Below are 20,773 nucleotides of genomic sequence, written 5' to 3'. Positions count from 1 at the left end.
GGATTTTCCTTCTTCTCAGACAAGCAAAACTGTGCTCTCTAAGTAGATGTTCCAGCTAACGAGGTGCTAAGAGTGTAGAGCCCCATTTTGTGGGGCTGCCTCCAGGGCGGATCCAGCTGCCAGTAAACCAACTATCAGCACCAACTTTGTCCCCAGCTTCCAGGAACAACTTCAGAGAAATAAACTGTCCCAGGGCCAGGATCAAGGAGAAACCTGGAAAATACAGCTACAAAAATAGGGCTCTGTGTGATGCTACAGATGTGTTTTATGGCTTCATGTGTTCCTTTTCCTCATGCCAAAGCAGCAGTGTGATGGCAAGAGGCATTTTTGGAGCAGACACTGTGGAGGCTCAGCAATCTCCAGCACTGGGGTGTTCATTGGAAGGGTCTTCTCCAATCTTGTAGTATGGACAAAACAATGACATGGTCTCATCTGGCACATCAGCTGTACATCAAGGTTAGGGAGAAAGCCCAAAAAGAGGTTAAAGAAGACAAGGCAGTGTCAACATCCTGCACATGCAATATCTGGACATGAGGATGTCAGCATGAGATCTAAGCGTGGTGGATGGAAGATTTGAGATAGAGGAAGATAGACACAACATATCCCTTCAAAACAACCACCTTTGGCAGACTTCCTGCTGGCTGGACATTGCTGGGAGCTCCACAGTCCCTAGGGCACATGGAAGGACAATGGTAGGATACCATCAGCTCCAAGACCCCCCATAAGGGCTGCAGAAGCAGCACAGAAGCACAGAATCAGTAAGGCTGGAAAAAACCTCCAAGATCATCACATCCAACTGTAAACCCATCCCCTCTGCACCCACTCATACAATCATTAAGGTTGGAAAAGACCTCCAAGATCACTAAGACCAGTCCCAACCCATCCCACCATGCCCACTAACCAAGTCCCTAAGAGCCACATCTTTATGTTTCTTGAGCACCTCCAGGGAGCCTGGTGCTTTAAACGTAATGACAACAGCAGGTTTGCTTCACTGAAAAATACCTGTCTGCTCCCAGGATCCTGCATCCCAAAGTGCCCAGAATGGGGCCATCCACTGGGAGGTGAGCTGCGTTATCTGACAGAGGGGGATTATGCTGTGAAAACTGTTCGTTGGGGATTGTATATTAACAGGATATGCTCGGCTAGTTGACAGGAAGCAATAAAGTAATTTGAAGGAGACTGGGAAAGAGTGTGTGAGTTCCTGCGTCTGTGTTAAATCACGGTGCTAGATAAGCAAACAGTGCAGCCCCGGAGCGCTGTGCAGGAGGAGCTCTGCCAAGAGGGAGCTGGGCTGGAGCGCAGTATGGCAGCAGATTGGGAGCAGGCAGCAGCTCCCAGCCCTGCAGGCTCCCAGGGCTCAGATCCTGCAACGGGGGACTGAGGCAAGCTGCCCCTCCCAGCAGAGCCAGGTCTGGAGGAGAGTCAGGATGAGGAACACATGGAACTGACAACAAGACTGCGAGAGTGCAGGGCTCAGATTTAAGCACCCTGTTCAGATGCTGCCGTGTGTGTGTTGGTGAGTACTGAGCTCAACAGCCCTTTCTCGGTCTCTCGCATCCTGCTGGAACCAAATACAGCAAATAATCATTTTTTGCTCTCGAGGAGGCTTTGCTGGCCTGCATGAAGGGAGCTGGAGGCTTTGCAGATCATCTGGTGCAATCTCTGATCCTTTTCATCAGGAATGTTCTTTTGCACTCTGTGTGATTGCCCAGGGAACTTGCTGCCTCTGAACACGAGCTCTGCAGGATCTATAGAACCGTATCTGGGTTTGGTGGAGGCTGAAGACACACAGTTCTCTCTTCAGAAAATCAGAAATAAACAATATTTTTCCTATCTTTTTTTTTCTGCCGTAGGCAAATCCAAAAAACAACACTGACCTGGGAGGAGTATTGAACTTTTTCCCCGTGTCTTAAGGACTCCTAGGCTGCAAGGCAGGAACTTTCCTCTGGCAATGGATCACACCCCACACTGTACCGCTCTGAAGCACCCAGTGCTGTTCTCCCCAAATAAGACTTTCTAGTGGATAGGGCACCAAGCCGGTGAGTTTTAGGCACTGGTGCATCTGATCAACACCTTCTCCGAGGAATTTACAGCAACAAAGTACTCACAGTCCTGCAGCTCTGCAGTGAGGAAGTTTCCCTGCACACCTCCATGCACAGGCAAATAAACCCTTGATATTTTTCATAAGCATGTGGCCTTATTTCATGAGGCACCATGAGTCTTCCCTGCTAAGGAAGAAGGGATCTAGAGACAGAAATGGAAAGCCAGACACACCAAAATAGGACCATGTCCACGCATTCCTCTTTTCCTTTTCTATCATTCCCTCCCTGATCAATGCTTGCCCTTGCTTGTCCCACCAGAATCCATGTGAACTACCGGAAGCAGATGCCTGATACCCAACAGTAGTTGCATCATATCCAACAGCACTGCTTCCATATCCAAATAGTAGTTTGATATCCAACAGTAGTTGCACAACATCCAGCAACAGTTGTGTGATATCCAGAGTTGAGTCCTCCTCAAGAAATCAGAATGATTACTGCCTGAACATCAGCAAAGCCCTGTGCATGCAAAAAGGCAGCAGTGATGGTGCAGCCTTCTGCTTGCTGCTCATCCCCTGGGATTCCTGGTTCAATGGACCTATTGCTATCTACTCATGTCCCTTGTTATCACTAAAGGATAGCAAAAAGAAAATGCTTCCTTTCTCTTTCCACAGCTCTTAGTGACCCATGGTCATAGCACTCCCCTGTCTGCATAACTCTTCATGAGAGCATAACAGTGTGTGCATGGCAAGGGGAGAAATGCAGTGAAGGCAGCTCTTGGAGACGAAGCACTTTACTTTGTTTTGGGGAAGAAGAAAATCTCCTCTGCAGGAGAGGCAGCTGCATGATGAGTGAAGTGAGTTGAGCTGGAGTGAAACAGCCTGCGTGCTGTTTTGAGTACTTTTGGGCTCTGGGAGGTCTGCAGCTATAAATGGGAATGCACAGTCTTTGCTGGCCTATTTAGTGCAGGCTCAGATGGGGCAAGAGGAAATCACCAGGTCTCAGTGAGTGCCTCTCTCTGAGAGCAATGGTAGGGATGAAAGGCAGGAGGTGAGCACCCCTGGGGCTCCAATCTCTCTCTTTGGGCACAGGATACACCCTGTGGTCATGCATTCATTTCACTGGGCCCACTGCAGTGATCTTGGGTCCCACCAGTGATGTTCTTGCACCCATTCTTCCTCCCATGTGCCTCTCCCAGTTTCTGGAGTAGCTAGGCTGGACAAAAGCAATGTATTCTCCCACCTGTGGAAGAACTGCTCCAGCTGGCTCTTCCAAATGCATCCAGGTCAGCCACAGCTTAAAGTCTACTGATGGTAATGTGGAGTCACTTAAAAGAACAGGTGGAGAAAATATGATGAAAACAGGCTCGTGGGTTGAGATAACGACAGGGAAATCACTCAACAATCACCAGGAAGGGAGATTAATGTTATTTATTGCCTACTGATAACAGACTAGAGCAGTGAGAAACTAAAAGTAAACTAAAAACACTTTCCCCAGCATCCACCCTCTTCTACCTCCTTTCCCTGAGTGGTGCAGGAGAATGGTGGCTGTGGTCACTCTGTAACACCATCAGCTGCTGCTCCTCCATGGCCACTCTCTGCTCTGCATGGAGTCCCTCCCTTGGGATGCCTGCGACACGGGGCAGCTGCCACCTGAGATCTTGCCACATAAGCATGACACAATAGTGCAGTTCTTCATATCAGGCTGGTGTGGCTGATGCACATTGACCTCCAGAAGTACCTTTATCCATCACTGGTGAAGCCTGTCAGTCCACTGCTGTCTATGTCTTGCACTCTCTCACCCTGGAAAGCCACACGCAGACTGTCTGACCTTCATCACTGCCTTGGCATCCAGAGTTACTTGACTTGCTCATGAATCACTTCTGCATGCAGTAGAGAGCGTTCTGCAGATAATGGACATGTCTGTGGCAATGCACCTCTGATTACAGGGCTTTGAATCTTCCCAGGTGGGAAGTAGCTGTCACCACTGCACTGCTGCCCATTTTCCATGTTTGAAAGCCTCTGAGAGCCTGATGGGACTGCCCAAAACAGCAATAATCTGACCTCAGCCCCACTCCTACTCACATCTCTCTGCACCGCCATCTATAGAAAAACCTGGGAACCCCAACCCTCTTTGTTTCTCCAGCACTTTGTCCCTCTTTCCTGACATCTCCACCCAGCTGCAGGAAAGAGATGTTCTCTCAGTGCATGACCCAACTGCATCACGATGGAGTTGGAAGGGCTCCTGGAGCACTGGCTTCAGGCCACCAAAGAGGAAGGACCACTCCCTGGACTGGACTGACGCCAGGCTAGAAAAGAGACACAAGCTGCCTTATCTGCAGAAATTAAATCAGACCATATGAGAGGGAACATCACGTCCTGGTCTGGTCTGACCCAGTCAGACACATTCTTGTGCTCATCCATTCACAATGCAAAGAGAGCTGAGAACGCAGGATGGACAGGAAAAAGAAGGTCCAGTGAGTGTGAACTCACGGGAGATGGCACATTTGATGTCCTGCAGCATCCACAATTGGGTATCACTCTATTATCGTGTGCTGTTTACTGAGTCACCTTCCTCATCTGTTTCCAGGGAGGGACAGATGGTTTCTACAGGCTGCACTAAAGGCATCCCTGGCTTTCCCCTGTCTCATAGAGAAACACAGTCCTGTTAGCTTTGCCTGGTCTTCTTAGGAGCTGAAAACCCCAATTGAACTAGAATCCCTTGACAGACACAGGGATTTCCTTACTCTACATGAGTGCTCTTGATGCTGCTGCTCACCTTCTGCTGAGGTCCCGCAGTTCCTCTGTTCCTGACAACTGCTGGCTTTGAGGAAGCATCTTCACACAGTGATGGTGAGAAGGCTGATAGATGCAGCCCTTCTGACCTCATCTGTACAAAATCATAGAATCGCAGAATCACCAAAGGTGGAGAAGACCTCCACGATCACCGAGTCCAACCATCATCCCATCGCTGCCATACCCACTCACCAATGCTCGACAGCACCAAGACCCGTGTGGCAAAAGTGCCATCACTGCGTGATGTGGGATATCGCTGCACCTGCACAGAGCCCCACCAGCCTCCTTCATTTCCTTTGAGTTGTGCACCCACCACTCCTGCAGGGTCGTGGTGCCCCAACACCTGTGGGACGGGGTACCGTCATGAAGACGTTGACTCCCCACGGGGCCAAGTGACAACCTGCAGCTTCACCCCCAGCCCAGCAATGTCAAAGCACAGTCAGGCTTGTGGAGGCACTGTTAGGGTCACAGAGGGTCCAGCAGGGTGGCTGGAGGCTCTTGTGCCCTGGCAGTGCCCGCTGCCCACAAGAAGGGTCTCCATGCTCCCATTTCAACCCCAGGTCCGCAGCAGTGCCTGCACAGCCCCCAGGAGCTGCCTCCCTTCCCCCCAGCTGCAGCCCCCTCCCCGCTCCCACTGTGGCATCACAGAGCTGCATTGACCACGCGCTCTGCAGCGGCATGGCACGGCCTTTTTCTTCCTTTTCATCCCTTTCTCACTCCCTGAATGCACTTTGCTTGCTTTGGCGGCGCAGGGCAGGGAGAGCCCCTCTCCCCCCCGCCTTTGGGGATCCCCCCCAGCAGATGGAGCCGAGGCTGTGAATGTGCACCAAACGAAGGCCCTGTAAGAGGATTTGCTGGTGCCCCTTTCATTACGCGCCTTTGTCTGCTGCTCTGCTGCGGTGGGACGCCTCCGAGTTCTCCCCCAGCTCTCTCCCTTCCACTCCAGAAGAAAAGAAAGTGCCTATAAAGGCCTTGTTTGTGCGACTCGTCTGAAGGGACCATATTGCTGTAGGTGCAGCGGGTCCTGGCGTGACGGCGCTGTCTTTTTGAGAAAGGGTGACGTGCGGCTCCCTCCCGGGAGGGTCCGCACGGGCGGCTTAGCCAGGCGCTGGGAAAAAGGTTTCAGTTGCATTTCAATACCCATTGAAACCCCGAATCCCAGGCGTTGGGTTCTCCAGGGGCTCTTTCTGCCAGACAAAGCGCTCCGAAGGCCACCGAGGCAGAGGTGGGGGGACGAGGGGCTGGAGAACATCGTTGCCTTTCCTATGACATCTAGTGGTAAAACCGAGGAAGAAAGAAAATGTCGGCTGGATTTTCCTGGCTCAAGCATGGTCATCTCCTGCTGCGGCATTTTGCCCTTTGTATTCCGGCCTTTTACAGAGCAGACAGCCCCCGATTAGCGGGGAGGCAAAAACAAGCAGCACAATGGCCCCAGCAGCTGAGGGATGTCAAACAGTCCACCCCGAAACGTGCACAGCCCCCGTCTGTGTTTTCAGGGCATGGAACAGGGCCCTGAAGTGTATGTCTGGGCTGGAAGGGGAAATATGCACAAATGTGCAGCCGTTCTCGCTCTGCTCTGAGCTCAAACATGCCCCCTTGGTTGCTTGCCAGCGGCTCAAAGAGGTCTATGGCATCTACAGCAGGAAAATTCCCAGTCAAGGGCAATGCACACACCGTGTCTCACTGAGCAGAGAAACACTCGCAGCAGCAAGAAGCAAAGTGAACGTGCACCCCAAAATGTGGCTGCAAGGATGCCAGAATTGTAGGATCATAGAATCATTGAGGTTGGAAAAGAACTCTGAGATCACCAAGCCCATCCCCAATCCATCCCCGCCGTGCCCACTGACCAACTCCTTCAGTGCCACGTGTCCGTGGTTCTTGAACACCCCCAGGGACAAGGAGGTGCTCACAGGGCACCTTGCCCAAGCTAACAGGGCTCCAAGCATGCATGGTCCTGGCAGGGCTCACTGCTCGCGTCCTGTGGGACATGGAAATGCTGATGGTACAGAGATTGCTCTTCCTGAGCCAGAGGATGATGTCCGGGGATATTGGCCCCCTGGCTGGGGGTGGCTGGGGGCACTAAGTAACAGCCTGGGCCACTCACTTTTTAACCAAACTGTGTTAAGGTGACAGCAGGAGTCTCGATATCGTACTAGACTCATTGTATGGGTGCCCCATGCAATGGAGGTGCACAAGGCCAGGGGGCCCTGGGTGGTCTGATCTGGTTGGGGGCAACCAGCACATAACAAGGGGTTGGAACTCAATGATCTTTAAGATCTCTTCCAAACAAAGCCATTCTACAATTTTGTGACTCTACAGCCATTGGAAAATCCACTCTCTAGAGCAATCATTAAGGTTGGAACGATCTCTTAATATCATCCAGTCCAACCATCAACCGCTCCAGACCACGTCCCTCAGTGCCACATCCACCCTCTTCTTGAACACCTCCAGGGATGGTGACTCCCAGGCTCCCTGGGCAGCCTGTGCCATTTTATCTGTCGGTTCTTCACAAGGCAGAGCATCTGTACCTTCTGCCCAAGCCCTCAAGCTGTGCTGTGAGGCTGTGCCAAGCGGTTGTGCCACGCCACGAGCAGGCAGCCTTGCAGCTGAACCCAGTGTCTTTTCCTGGCTGTTGATCTTTTGTGGCTGCAAATTGCTGGAGGAAACCTTGGGGCCACTGCCTGTCTCCTCTGACCTTTACTTTGGAGCCTCTCTGAGCACTCCTAGCACAAGTGATGTTGCAGCAAAACGTCAAAGGAAGAGTTTGGACATTTAAGACAAAAGTGCAACTTGGGAAAATAGGAGTTATTAGACATTTTAACTCTGGGAGGAGAAATAGGAGCAAAACCCAGAGCAACACAAGCTGCCTTGAAAAACTAAATTAAACTCAGAGTCACAAAGAGCAAAATGTGTTAATAATAAATGGGGGATGCATCTGCCTGCCTGGGCTCAGGGTGCATGAATGCTCTGGTTGAGATCCTTGGGGTCATAAGCACAAAATATTCAGACACTTCTGATGTTCCTGCGATGCATTTTACTAGGAAAAAAAAATGTAAAACGAAGAAGGGATGAGGCTGGAAATTGAGACAGAAAGATTCTGGGGGGACCTCACTGCCTCCTTCCAGTACTTGAGGGGAGCTTACAAGCAGGAGGGAGACTGACTTTTTACACAATCTGACAGCGATAGGACATGGGGAAATGGTTTTAAACTGAAAGAATGGAGATTTAGGCTAAATGTTAGGACAAAATTCTTTACTCAGAGGTAGTGAGGCCATGGCACTGCTGCCCAGAGCTCTGGGTGCCCCTGGAGCTATGCAAGGCCACTGATGGGCCCTGGGCAGCTTGGGCTGGTGGTGGGCACCCAGCCCATGGCAGGTGTTGGAACTGGGTGATCTTTAAGATTCCTCCCAACCCAACCATTCTGTGATTCAGTGCAGTCCCTCCTGCGTCTCGAGGGATTATGCTGCTCCACACAGGGCTGGAGGCATCAGCAGGACGATGATAACTCAGAGATCATTGAGGGAGCAGAAACCAGGTCTCGGAGGGTGCTGGGGATTCCCTTGCTGGTCAGGCAGGCATGCAGCCGAATTCAGGAACGTGTGTCCCTCCCAGCTCGTCTGGAAGCGTGCTGATGACCTGCGGCTGCTCCGTCTCCTTGGTGACTGCACATGCCAGTATCCCCAGACAAAAGCTCTCCTGGCACATAATGGGAACAGAGGGAGTGCTGGGCAGCAGCATTCAGCCCTGGGGGCTGCGTTCCTCTCGCTCAGCCTGGGGGCTGTTCCGCAGCCCTCAGCCCTGAGTCAGACAGAACTGCAGCCTTGCAGATAATTCCTATTAAAAAACCAGATGGGTATTTCAGGTATGTGCCCGTGTGTGCTGCACACATTTCCCTGGGGACCTTCCTGCGTCTTTGCAGCCCTCACGAGACCGCACATGGCAGCATCTCACAACGCAGCTCCTTGCTGCCTTGCATGATTTTTTTCTCTGCGTGTACGTGCAAGATTTAGGGCAGTGGGGGGTGAGCAGATGAACACTGGACTGATCTGTCTCAGTGTAGATCTCTCAGCCTGGTCGTGCATTGCTGAAAGCGTGTTGTTTTTACAGAGTTATGGAATGGTTTAAGTTGGAAGGGACCCTTAAAGGCCATCAGGTCCAACACCCTGTACTGAGCAGGGACACCCACAGCTCCATCAGAGCTCAGAGCTTCCAGCCTGACCTTGGGTGTCTGCAGGGATGGGGCACCACCACCTCTTTGGGCAACCTGTGCCAGTGCCTCACCACCCTTATTGTAAGAAACTTTTTCCTTACACCCAGTCTAAATCTCCCTTTTTTTAGCTGGAAATTATCTCCCTCTCTGTCTGTCCCTTCTTTCTCACAGCCCCTTTATTTGTGTGGCTTGCATTTTGCTGCAAGTGCCTGTTACATTTGCTGGGCGTTAATGCACGCAAGTACTCACCTCCAGACTCATGGCGGTGTAAAGGCAAGGATGGGACTCGAGTCTTGTCTCACAGCCTCACAGAGCTGAGCTCACAGCTCACGCTCCCGGCGCATTCTGCAAAACAAGGGCTGAAGCACCTGTCCCTGTGCATCCCTATAGAAACCTGGGCCTAGCTCCAATCTGCAGGTCAGCCAGGCCTGCTTTGGGGCTGCAGCAAAGCAACCGGCACTGAGGTCCCTGCTGCAAGCCAAGAGGATGCATGAAGCCCTCCCACCTCGTTCCCTGTCTGCTAAGCATCCTCCCCAACCGGCCGCCATGCCACAGGGCCTTGTAAGCCTCGTCCCATCACCCCATGGCTGTGCTCCGGTCCCTCCCATCCTGCTCTCCCACCCCAGTGCCGGTGCCCTGAATGCTCCATTTGAAGCTAATTCTGGCTGAAATCTGGTTTGCTTTCCGACGTTGCTGCTTTAAATTGGAGAGATTGACCTTGTAGCAGGAGGTGACATGCAGATGCACATCAGTGGCCCGGCAGCGCGGGCAGCGGGGGCTGGGGGCTGCTGAGCAGCCTCGGGGACAGGACGACTATTTTATGAGTAATTTAATATCTGGAACACAGACTTTTCATTCCCAGAGATCTGCTGGGGAAAGAAAGAGCCTTTCTGCAGCTCTGCGAAGGCTGTTCCTCATAAGGAGGCAGGGCTTAACCCCTTGGTGTCCGGCCCTCCACAGCTGCCAGCTCATACAGAGGGGATGGGAAAAGGGAAGGTAAGCCAGTGTGTGTTGTTCCAGGCAAAATCTCATCTGAATTCAAAAATAAAAGCCTGAGTAGGCCCAGGGAAACAAACTCGTCAGATACCCCAAGGTGAGATATGGGATGGAAGCTGTTGTGCATCCTCGCTTTCCTGTCTCAGATGGCTGAGCGCTGCATCCATTCCTTGCAGGAGAAACACTGAGGCTGCAAGTCCTCGTCCTGCACCCAGCAGATCTGAATCTGAGCCCCACAAAGTCCGGCTGCAGGCTTCTGCAGGGTCCTGCCCTGCTGGCGATGAAATGACTGCATGGGCCTCCATCCCACCTAATGGGAGTTGGTTTCTCTGTGTCTCTTCTGGTGAGCCTCCCCAGTAACACCTCTGCCTGAAGTCAGCCAACATCACAGCCATACAGGCAGGGCTGATCCTGTGCAGGGTTCCCCACATGCTCGATCTGGGGAAGGGAAGGAAGGAAGAATGCAAAAAAAAAAAAGCATCGTCTTATTACACAACCCTGCCCAAGGGCAGAGGCATAGTGGAGGGCAGCCACCAGCTTGGTATCACTGACTTTCATAGAATCATAGAATGGCTTAGGTTGGAAGGAACCTTAAAGCCCACCCAGTTCCAACTCCCTGCTGTGGGTTGTTTGCCCCCCATGAGATCAGGCTGCCATCCAACCTGGCCTTGGGCACCTCCAGGGATGCTGCATCCATTGTCTTGGCTCTGGGAGGCCAAGGGGAAGGAAATGCTTTGGGGCTTTTCAGGAGGGACCGACTGGGTTCAAGATAAATGAATCAACACCTGTGAAAGTGTTTGTGAAGGATGTTAGACACCCAACAAGAGTGCAGAACTGGCATCCCTGGCTTATTCTTACAGCACAGCCATGACTCCCACTCTAAACACACTCTGATGTGCTTTGATCTCTAGTTTAGCTTCACTTTCCATGAATACTGATAGGCACTCAGCATGTTGCACAGCACCCTGCTCCAGGTTACCACTCCCCCCGCCTTCAGCTCACCAAATCCATATAAGCTCCAGTACTGAAAGGGCAAAGCTTCCCCCTGCTGCTTGGCGAAGCACATATCTAACAAGCCTGGCTCTGAAATCTCCTAAAATCCTCACCTGCCTCAGCTTTTAGGCAATATCTTCTGAGCACCTGGTGACTGCATGGGCACATGCTGGACCTCGGTGGAGGTCTGACTCCAAAGATGAGGGCCACAGCACCACCTGGTGCAGCTCCGCGGTGTGAGCTCTGGCTTGGCCACGAGGAGATGCTGCTTCACCAATTTTAGCTGCGGTGGCATTTAAATTAGACAACAAAAAGACCGAAACAGAACAAAGCAAACAAAACAGAAAGAAAAAAAAAAAGAGAAGGAAAAAGGAAAGGGGGAAGGGAAGGGAAGGGAAGGGAAGGGAAGGGAAGGGAAGGGAAGGGAAGGGAAGGGAAGGGAAGGGAAGGGAAGGGAAGGGAAGGGAAGGGATAAAGCAGACTCCTGAGGTGGCATTGCTGAGAGCTAGACTTGTGCAGACTGACACCCACGGGAGGAAGTATTGCTCTCTGCAGCAGTTTTCCCACTCTATAAGCACGGAGCTGCACTTCAGAGACAGCTGCTCTCTGCACTGACCCTCTCTAGGTACAGCCAAGACCCCAGGAACTGTTTGGCCGATGCTGGTGTTAGGCCAGACAGTTTTGAAAAGGGGCTCTGACAAAGACCTTTTCAAAAGTCCAAAAGGATTATATCAATTACGTAGAAGGGCAGAAAATTTCAGCATCTTGTCCATCAGCATCCCGGATCCTTCCCTGCAAAGCTTCCTCCCACCCGCTGCTTGTCCTGCTGCATGGGGTCATCCCATGCCAGACGGAGGACTTTGTGTTTGTCTGTGCTAAATGTCAGTAGGTTTCTAGCAGCTCATTTCTCCCTCCTGCCCAGTCTCTTTGAATGGCAGCCCTGTCCTCCGGTGTATTGGCAGCTCCTCGTTTCCTTGTGTCCTGCAGACCTGATGGGGCTCAGGTCAGTGGGTGTACGCTGCCATGCAAGTATTTTGGGGGTCAAATGCTGGCCCATTTCTCCCACATGAGATCCCCTATCCCCCTCCCCTCCGCCCAACCTCTTTAAAATCCCATACCCTACAAAAACTCTCCTTTTCTGCATCCCAAGAATCCCACGTGCATTTCACACACCTCAGCTTGGTGCCACCTGCCTGACAGCTCCCAGAGGCAAGGACAGTGCTGGGTAGGGACTTGTCCTCATCAGCCCTGGATTGGGAGTTTCCCTGGGTACCTCTGTAATGAGCTGCTCTCCCTTCCCTCCTCCCACACTGTACCCAAGGCGTGGGAAAGCTCCAGGGCTGAGCTCAAAGATAAGGAAGGAGGCAAATTCTAGGAGTCAGCGGCAGCACAAGGAGCTGTCATTTAATGTGGACACAGCACACTTAGGACACCAAATCTGGAACTAAGAGTAATTCCAAGGGTGAGAGACTCTTAGTCTCTCACCAGTGTACAGGCAGCAGCTAAACCTCAGGGGAAATCAGGAACCCAGAAAAGATGCTGTCAGCCCCTTCGATCCCCACGATGGAGTTCTTCTCTGTCGGCTCCAACCAGACAGACTCATTGACTGCCAACCTGAGCACCACGCCTCCCGTGGTGACCTGGTAGCTGCTCTGCACGTAGTCGCAGAACGTCACCACCTTCTCACCCCTGCTGCCGCCCCGTCCCTTCTTCATTCGGAGGCACAGGTTGCCCTTGGATGTGACGTGGTAGGTAAAGTAATAAACGCCGGGGACCTGGCAGGTGAAGCGGCCGTACCGGTTCTCGTAGTGTCTGTTCTCATTGGTGATGATGCGGTCAAAGCGGATGGGCTGCTCCCGGCGTGGGAAGATGCTGATGGTCCTGGCAGCGGAGAAGGCAGACTTGAGGGTGACCTTGTAGTCACCGGTGTCTCCCTGGGGGCCAGGGGGTCCCATGGGGCCCGGCAGTCCTTTTGAACCTGGGGATCCCCTGGGGCCAACCTTCCCAGGATATCCTGGCTCTCCTGGGTCTCCCTTTTCACCAATGTCCTGTTCGTGCTCCACGAGTCCAGGAGGACCTAGAAAACAGGACAAAGAGGGATTGTGGCCGCAGCTAAGCCCAGTGGATCTGCAGAGGGGCAATGGAAAGTAAACCTCAGATACCTGTGCTGAGCTGTGGGACAGCAGAGCCCCTCACTCAACTGGCATGGCTTCTCTTGCCCTCTGCCCTCTCCAGGTCCTTTACGGTGTTTTTTTCTCCCTACATTCCTCAGTGCCACATCTCCATGGCTTTTGAACACCTCCAAGGACAGTGACTCCACCACCTCCCTGGGAAGCCTGTACCGATGCCTGATATCCAACCTGAACCTCCCCTGGCACAACTTAAGGCCATTACCTCTTATCTTATCTAGTTCCCTGAGTATCACCCCGTGTCCTGATAGCACCTCAAAGAACCTGTTGTAAAGGGATTTGTGCTGAATTGCTTTCCCCCAACCATCTGCCTGGCACCACCTCTTCCTGCTCTCACTGATGATGTTTTCCACACCCATAACTTCCTCCTTACCTTGCTCGCCCTTTGGACCATTCTCCCCATCTCTGCCATTGATGCCAGGTTGGCCTGGTGACCCCGGGATGCCTGGGATGGTGCCATAAGTCTTGCAGAGCGTGGCACTCGCCAGCTGCCCTCCAGTGAGGCAGATCAACACCACCCACATGGTGTGCATCTTGTCTTCCTGCTGGAGCACAGAAGGATGCTGAGGTGCCGCATGGCTTCAGACAGTGGGAGGGATGGGGAAGCACTCTATGCTGCTCTGAAAGAAGATGCCCTCCTGAGTGATACCATGAAGGAGGGAGAATATGTTGTTGTAGGGCCAAATCCACTCTCCTCGTGGTCTTGGAGGGACCAGAACTTTTGGGACCTCATCTTATGCACTGCAAAGCATAGAGCCAAATCACTTTGCCAGAGCAGTTTCAGGCTCTTGCTTCCCACTGGCATGCCTGAGGAATAGCTTTAGCCTTTGCAGATATCCCCTCTTAACATCTGTGTTAATTCCCTGTTTGTCCTGCCACATGCCTGATTAACCCCAGGATCATATCTGTATCCAACCAGCCCTACTGTGACAGCATCTTTCAGAATGGTGCTCATCCCTGACCACCCCTTTGGGTCCCCCTCATTCCCCCTTTTCTTCTCCTCCTTCTCCTAGGTAGGGCAGAAGCTATCAGGGTCCCACCAGAGATCCCCTCATCCCCAGCCCAGCACTCCCTTTCTGTTCTGCCCCAGCCACCAAGAAGCCCTAGCAGCATTGGGTGACTGTCCCTCCGGTGCTGCCAGGTCCCCCATGTGCTCCTACCTGCAGGAGGGAGCTGGGCTCAGCCTTCCTACTGTCAGCTTCTTGTTGTACGGGATGGGAAATAGAGCGGGACACACTGGTGTCCTGCTTGGAAATGACCCTAAGGGGAAGCAGAAGTTTGCTGTGAGGATAGTTGTGAAAGAATCTGGCCACATCCCTTTTTGTATCTTTAGCTCCAGTCCTTTCTTCAGTGTCACTTTCATATCCCTTATGAATGCTATCAGCTCAGCAGAATGTGAAGACCTGAAGCAGCAACACACAACCCCGTAGGTGCACAGCTCTGGTCCTGGGAAGCAGGGAGATGCCTGCCCTATCCTGCAGGGTCTCTGTGCTTTGCTCAGCTGTTCTGTGCTTGCTCTGAGGAGTATTGCCATCTGCTCTGTGCAAATTCAAGGAGAAAGGAGTGCTGCAGAAAGGTGTGTGCTCTTTGCTGGCATCCTTCAGGCTTCTCTGTGCATACCCAGCTGTGCTGGGAAATGACACCAGACAAGAGGACATGCCATGGCCTAAGCATTTATCATCTTGAATTGAACCCCAGGCTGGGAATGGGAAATGATTTCACCTTGAGATATGAGCATTTCCAATCCCAATTTCTGCTGATGCCTGTGGTAGTGAAGCACAGAACATTCAGGGGACATGAGCTCTTGCTTCCTACTGTACAAGAGGAATCTCTGTTGGGTTTTGGTTCTACAGCCTCCACAGCCATAAGCTCCTTCAGTCTGGCTCTTGGGCATCCCCTGCCCTTTCCCCTGAATGGCCCCTTTCTGGTGCAGATACCACAGAGCAAACCTTGCACCCCCGGGTCTTTATCACAAAGCCACATCCACCCAGCCCCTCCAACAAGACCTGGCCACTCTGCACTTTGGCAATGAGAAAATAATGGTCATCCTTGAGGGGGTTCCTTGGGTTCAGCCCCAGGCTGTTTTTTTCTCCCCATCCATGGTAACCCATCATGCAGCATCTTCTGGCGCCCTTTGGCCACTTCTTCCCAGCTAGCAACAAAAGCTCTGTCCCTGCTGCCTGTGCTCTGTGCAGTTGGAGGTGATGGAGCCCTCTGGCTGTGCTCTGAAATTGTTTGGGTAGAGTCCCTGATGAGAATGGGTCCATGGGGGTGTCCCGAGGTTTCGTGGTCAACCATACTGAATCCAGTTGGATGGAAAAGGGAATATCAGAACCCCTTCCTGGAGGACTCTTAGACCCCCTTCTGTGGGCACTGTGTGCGTGTGGTCATGGGAACAGTCCCTGATGCTTTTGGTGCAGGTAGGGGCCCTGCAGATGGGGATTATGAATGGGAGAGAGGACTCAGGGGTGTCCAGGTGCTGGGCAGACATAATTCACACCTACAGAGGCTCATGTGCACGCCGCATCCTTATGGCCACACATGGGCTTCACCTGCAGAAAGGCGAGTTGTGAAAATAAAGATGTTCAGCCAGCCACACTGGGGAAGGATTTATTGACGGGGAAGGGGACAGAGCTGTGTGTGCTGGTGAGTCCTGGTGCTTTTCTAGTCTGGGAAGAGCAGGAACCCTGAGAAGATGCTGTCAGATTCACCAGTGCCCACCATGCCATTGTAATCATTCACCTCCAGCCAGACCTGATTCCCAGCCTGCAGATGGAGGAGGACTCCTCCAGAGGTAACCTGGATGCTGTTGGTCTTGTGGTCACAGAAGCTGGCCTTCTTGACCTTGTCCTGGAATAGGAGGGTGCAGAGGTTCCTTTCCATTGAGCTGTGGTAGACAAAGTAGTAGAGGCCGGAGATCTTGCTGGTGAACTTGCCTGTAGTGGTGCTGTAGTCGTTGTTGGTGTTGGTGATGACGTTGTTGAAGATGACAGGGACATTCTTCATGGGGTGCTCACCAGTCTGTCTCGTCACTGAGAATGCTGACTGGTGCATCCTCTTGAAGCTGCCAGGAAGCCCCTGCTGTCCAGGAGCACCCATCACCCCCTGGTCTCCAGGGGGACCAGCAGGACCGATGGGGCCCATCTTGCCCCTCAAACCTGGGCTGCCCGGCTCCCCCTTCATGCCCTTGGGACCTTGCATAGTAGGAATAGCTGGAATGCCTGTAGGGCAATGGGAAGTGGAGTCAGCCACAGTGCAAGGACATGGGGAGAAGCACCCCAACACCTTCCCACCCGCCCAGTCTGCACAGTGTGGTGACTTTGCTCTCCTGCAACTGAGGCAGGCTCAGTGCTCACTCACCTGGTTCGCCTTTGGCTCCCTTCAGCCCATCCCGGCCATCCCTGCCTGGCACACCTGGGATGCCTGGCAGGCCTGGAGCCCCATAGCAGTTGTGTGGGGGATCACTGGTCACTGCAGATTCCAGACGCAGAAGTAGGAGGGTGAGGGCAAGATGAAGGAGCTCCCTAAAACTCTGCCCCATTTTGATGCTCTGGATAATGGAAAGGGAAAGAAGTAAAAGGTGCTGGGATGAGGGGCCACAGTAAGGCAGCTTTCAGGACATGGGGCAAAGGAGGCATTTTGCTGTGAGGGACACAGCACCGGGAGCACCTGGCTGTGATGGCTGTGCCTTCAACATCGTTTTCCTATACAAATTGTCAGATGGTATGGGGGCAGATGAGTGGAAGCTCATCGTCAACCCCAGACAGACTGATGAATCCTTGTGGTGCCCATTTCCAGCCCCAAGCTCTCTTGGTTCAGCATCCCAAGCCCTCTGCAGATATGCAGCCCACTGCAGAGTGCTGCACCCTGCAGCCAGCTGATCTCACCCTTCCCCCAGCAGCAGCCTGACTTTCCTGACTCTGCCCGCCAAGATCAAGACCCCATCATTCAAGGGACTTCCATGGCAGTGCTTGGCCCAGGGGCATGAGATGTGTGCAGCTGGGGTGCTGGCAGTGCCTCTGCCTCCTCCTCCTCTCACCCCACCCAGCACTGCACCATGCTGCAGGACCCTCATCCATGCAGCCCACCCCAAACAGCTGAGCCCTGCAGCATCTCTTACCTCTGGCACAGGATCCAGCGCTGTGGATCCCTGCCTGCTGCCAGCACTGCCTGCTGGCTCCAAACGACACAGTGCAACACCCTCCTGAAGGAAGTCGCAGAGTTAGGAAAGCTCCCCATGGGGACACACAGCCTCTCCAGCTGAGTTTCACATCCTCCTGCCTGGCCATTTTCTCTGAGCAAGCACTTTCCTGGTCATCCAGCAAGACTTGCACTCGTGCCAGGATTCACCACTGCAGCAGCAGGGGCTGAGAGGATGGATGTGGGGTGAACCACAAGCAAGAAATGTGCCACAAACCCTCCCTCCCTTCCTTCTTATCCTCATCTCATTTCTGAGCAGATGAACAACAAGTTTGGGTGAGGAGCAGAACCTCAAACCACCTCCACAGAGCCAGGACAGCTTGTGCAACAAAGGGCTGGTGCAAGAACACCGGGCTGTGATGGGAGAGAGGTGCTGTTGTACGGGCAGCAGGAGCTGATGCTAGTGATTAAAAGACTGCTGCTCCTCGAGGCTGACTTCTCCACCTGCTTGGTGCTCAGGTCCCAGCATCCCAGGTTAGGATGTTGTATCTTCAAGTGGGGAAAGGACAGATATAGGCTAGTCCCAGAAACTTCCCCTGTTCCTCCTCGTAAATGAAGGTTTTAGTTGTATGCCCTGATCTCTCCTGCACAGCTGGGGGTCTATTCTTGGCCAGAAACAAGCTGGGATCACTTCCCTTATTGGACAGCTTTGGACAACTCAGGACATCATTAGTTTGCTAAAAGTGCGTGGATAGGAAAAGAAAACCCAAACAGCTGTCAGGAAAGAGGTTTATTTTCAGTGATGGGGAGGACATGAGAGGCGACGCTGGCCTTGTGCCAGGGATGTGCTTACAATGGTTAGAGGCGCAAAAGCAGTTGGCACGCAGTGATTTCACACAGAGAGCTGGAGACCAGTGATCCCCTCCAGCACGAGGTCTGAGCATGAGGCCGGGAGCCTTTGACCTCCAGGAGGCACTGGGCTGAGCTGCCTGGCTCCTGCAGGCAACAGGGACCTCCGCTGCTCAGTTGGAGGCCATCCCTTTTGCTGTCATATCAGGCCACCCCACGCCCTTGCAGGGCACAAACGCGTACAGGCACACACACACACAGGTGCTAAGCAGCTCAGATCTGGGCTGACAAATCAAGGGGCTGCCGGTCCATCATCCCAAGTGCGGGTACAGCATGAAGCCGCTGAAGACGCTGTCTGCCTCGGTGCCATGGTAAATCAGGTTGCCCTTTGTTGGGATGGTGTTCACAGACACCCGGTCGCCCGCAGCCAGGCTCAGCACGCTGCTGCCCGAGTTCACCTGCAGGATGTTGCGGCTGTTGTTGTCGCAGAAGCTGACCACGCGTTCCGAGTTCTTGGTGATGCTCAGGCACAGGTCTCCATTGGAGATCACTTGGTAGGCGAAGTAGTAAATCCCGGGGATGCTGCAGGTGAACTCCCCGGTTTGGGGGCTGTAGGAGTTCTCCTCGTTGGTGATGATGTTGTCGAACACCACTGTGGTGCCGCGGGACGGTGGCGTCATCCGCGAGGCAGAGAAGGCAGGATGCTGCTGCTGCTGGAAGCTGCCGGCATTCCCCTTGGCCCCTTTGAGCCCCGGCTTCCCTGACAGTCCTGGAGGACCCGGTGGACCGTGGTAGCCCTGGTTCCCTGGGATGCCAGGAGGCCCCAATTCGCCTTTGTCTCCTTTGGGTCCTCGGATGCCCGTCCTTGGTGCTGATTTCCCTGGGGAGAGGCAGTGGGGAGGCACCATTCATGCCATGGTCAGCATGCCCACAGCATTCCCACATCGCTGGGCTCGCCCTTACCTGGCTCTCCCACATCACCCTTCTGCCCCGGCCTCCCATCAAGGCCGGGGATCCCTGGGAAGCCATCCTTGCCATTCGGTGCCCGACACACATCATCCTCTAGCATTTCCATGCCCAGCACTGCTGCCAGGAAGCTGGTCATCAGCCAAAGGCTGAGCTGCATCGTGTCTCCCTGCAAGCACAGCATGGGGGGGTTGGGAGTGGAGGTGAGCACACAAAAAGCATGCACACGGTGCACATAGCAGGGGGTGCAGCTTGAACACAGACATACAAACATAAATATGTGCTTTCCTCCAGATCTGTGGGCATGTGCAATGTGCAGACACAAGTGTGTGCTCAGACACAGACCTACCATGCCACCTATGTGCTGCCTAACTCGGGTAGCCAGATGCCATGCACAGCGTTGAATATAACATTGCTGTTTCATTGCATAATCTGAAATGTTACTGAAAAGCTCTGAGGTGCCCATGGTAGGGCTGTGGGACGTGGAGCAGGGCATAAAACCTCCGGTTCACATCTTGGGGATGAAATGCATTCAGTGAGTGTAAAGAGATACAGCAGAATAGAGAGAAACAGGAAAGGGTGGAGAAGGAAAGAAATAAAAGAGCAGGAGCGATGCAGATCCCCAGCACACAGACCTGAGAGGGAGGAGGGACATCCTGAACGTGTATCAAGAGCCTGGAGCAGACCTGCAGAACCTGTGTCTACATCCATGTGGTGGACTGAAGGCAGATTGGCCCCTCAGCATCATCTTCTCCCCCTTTTCCTACTTCATACGCTTGTAAAAGGGGACAGACAGCAAGGGCTGGAGAGAGGTTCTGGAAGAGCTCTACATCCCCACCTATTCAGGGTGACTTACCTCCTTGCTGGGCTGAGAACAGAGCTGTGAGAGCTGGCTGCTCCGTTTGCTGGCAGCTCTTCCTTGGGAGCAGGGCTGGGGGGATGGAATTGCATGCACGGAGTTTGCAGAAGAGAGCTGCCGAGTTTCACTTGCTTGCGTGGTTCCCTTTTCTGCGCTCAACCCCGGCTGTGCCAGTAATTGTCAGGGAACAGCCTGCTCAGCAAAAGCACTGACCCCTCAGAGGGAAATCCTGCAGCACAGGGAGGCACAGAGACGTGGGCCCAGTGTGACACAGTGTGAGGTGGCACTGCCATGCGAGGGACAACCCCTGTCAGGTGGTGGGGTGCCCAGTGTCCTCGTTTCAGAGCCACCATGCTTGGGGGCCATTGTCTCCATGGCTTCCCAGTTGCTTCCCAGTCCCCTTGGGGGTAAAGTCACCACCCAGACCTGGGCAATCCCTGGAAATATATGTGGCCTGACCCAGGCCTGTACAAATTCCTGTCACAATTTCCTTTTAAAGTCCAGGAGGAGGCAATCCCAATGGGCCACAAGTCAAGAAAGTGGGGCAGACTTGGTTGAAAAGGGAACTTCTCGTGGAATTAGGGCAAAAAAGGAAAATATATGACCTCTGGAACTGAGGTCTGGCTTCACAGGGAAAGTACAGAGCAGCAGGGAGGAAACAATAAGACGAAGCCTAACTTGAGTTGACAATGGCCAGCGTGTTCAGACCAGAAAAAAAGAGACATTTTTAAGTAGGT

The 20,773-nt window shown here is 53.1% G+C and overlaps 3 protein-coding genes across 3 annotated transcripts; all 3 read right to left on the bottom strand.

The window, feature by feature from the left end:
- Positions 1–12,402: 12,402 nt before the first annotated feature.
- C1QB (complement C1q B chain) lies at positions 12,403–14,463 on the bottom strand. The gene is made up of 3 exons (XM_042883176.1): positions 14,383–14,463; positions 13,596–13,764; positions 12,403–13,110 (listed from the first exon to the last, which is right to left on the bottom strand). The coding sequence occupies exons 2-3, from the start codon at positions 13,753–13,755 to the stop codon at positions 12,536–12,538; spliced, it is 735 nt and encodes a 244-aa protein (XP_042739110.1). The 5' UTR covers positions 13,756–13,764; positions 14,383–14,463; the 3' UTR covers positions 12,403–12,535.
- Positions 14,464–15,816: 1,353 nt separating this feature from the next.
- On the bottom strand, positions 15,817–17,448 carry C1QC (complement C1q C chain). Its single transcript, XM_042883175.1, has 3 exons — positions 17,343–17,448; positions 16,583–16,772; positions 15,817–16,443 (listed from the first exon to the last, which is right to left on the bottom strand). The coding sequence occupies exons 2-3, from the start codon at positions 16,761–16,763 to the stop codon at positions 15,887–15,889; spliced, it is 738 nt and encodes a 245-aa protein (XP_042739109.1). The 5' UTR covers positions 16,764–16,772; positions 17,343–17,448; the 3' UTR covers positions 15,817–15,886.
- A 689-nt stretch (positions 17,449–18,137) lies between these two features.
- Positions 18,138–20,192, bottom strand: C1QA (complement C1q A chain). Its single transcript, XM_042883177.1, has 3 exons — positions 20,034–20,192; positions 19,175–19,346; positions 18,138–19,091 (listed from the first exon to the last, which is right to left on the bottom strand). Exons 2-3 carry the CDS (start codon positions 19,335–19,337, stop codon positions 18,523–18,525), a joined length of 732 nt encoding a protein of 243 aa, XP_042739111.1. The 5' UTR covers positions 19,338–19,346; positions 20,034–20,192; the 3' UTR covers positions 18,138–18,522.
- Positions 20,193–20,773: the final 581 nt, after the last annotated feature.

Source organism: Lagopus leucura, unplaced genomic scaffold, assembly GCF_019238085.1.
Source record: "Lagopus leucura isolate 7727_CA_CO unplaced genomic scaffold, USGS_WTPT01 Super-Scaffold_100037, whole genome shotgun sequence".
Taxonomy (NCBI): Eukaryota; Metazoa; Chordata; class Aves; order Galliformes; family Phasianidae; genus Lagopus; species Lagopus leucura.
This window is presented reverse-complemented; position numbering and strand designations above follow the sequence as displayed.

Coding starts and splice junctions, on each gene's coding strand:
- C1QA (XM_042883177.1), bottom strand. CDS start 19,337: ATGCAGCTCAGCCTTTGGCTGATGACCAGCTTCCTGGCAGCAGTGCTG. Junction 19,092..19,174: donor GGGTGATGTGGGAGAGCCAG/GTAAGGGCGAGC, acceptor GCCTCTCCCCAG/GGAAATCAGCACCAAGGACG.
- C1QC (XM_042883175.1), bottom strand. CDS start 16,763: ATGGGGCAGAGTTTTAGGGAGCTCCTTCATCTTGCCCTCACCCTCCTA. Junction 16,444..16,582: donor GGGAGCCAAAGGCGAACCAG/GTGAGTGAGCAC, acceptor ATTGCCCTACAG/GCATTCCAGCTATTCCTACT.
- C1QB (XM_042883176.1), bottom strand. CDS start 13,755: ATGCACACCATGTGGGTGGTGTTGATCTGCCTCACTGGAGGGCAGCTG. Junction 13,111..13,595: donor TGGTCCAAAGGGCGAGCAAG/GTAAGGAGGAAG, acceptor CCTGTTTTCTAG/GTCCTCCTGGACTCGTGGAG.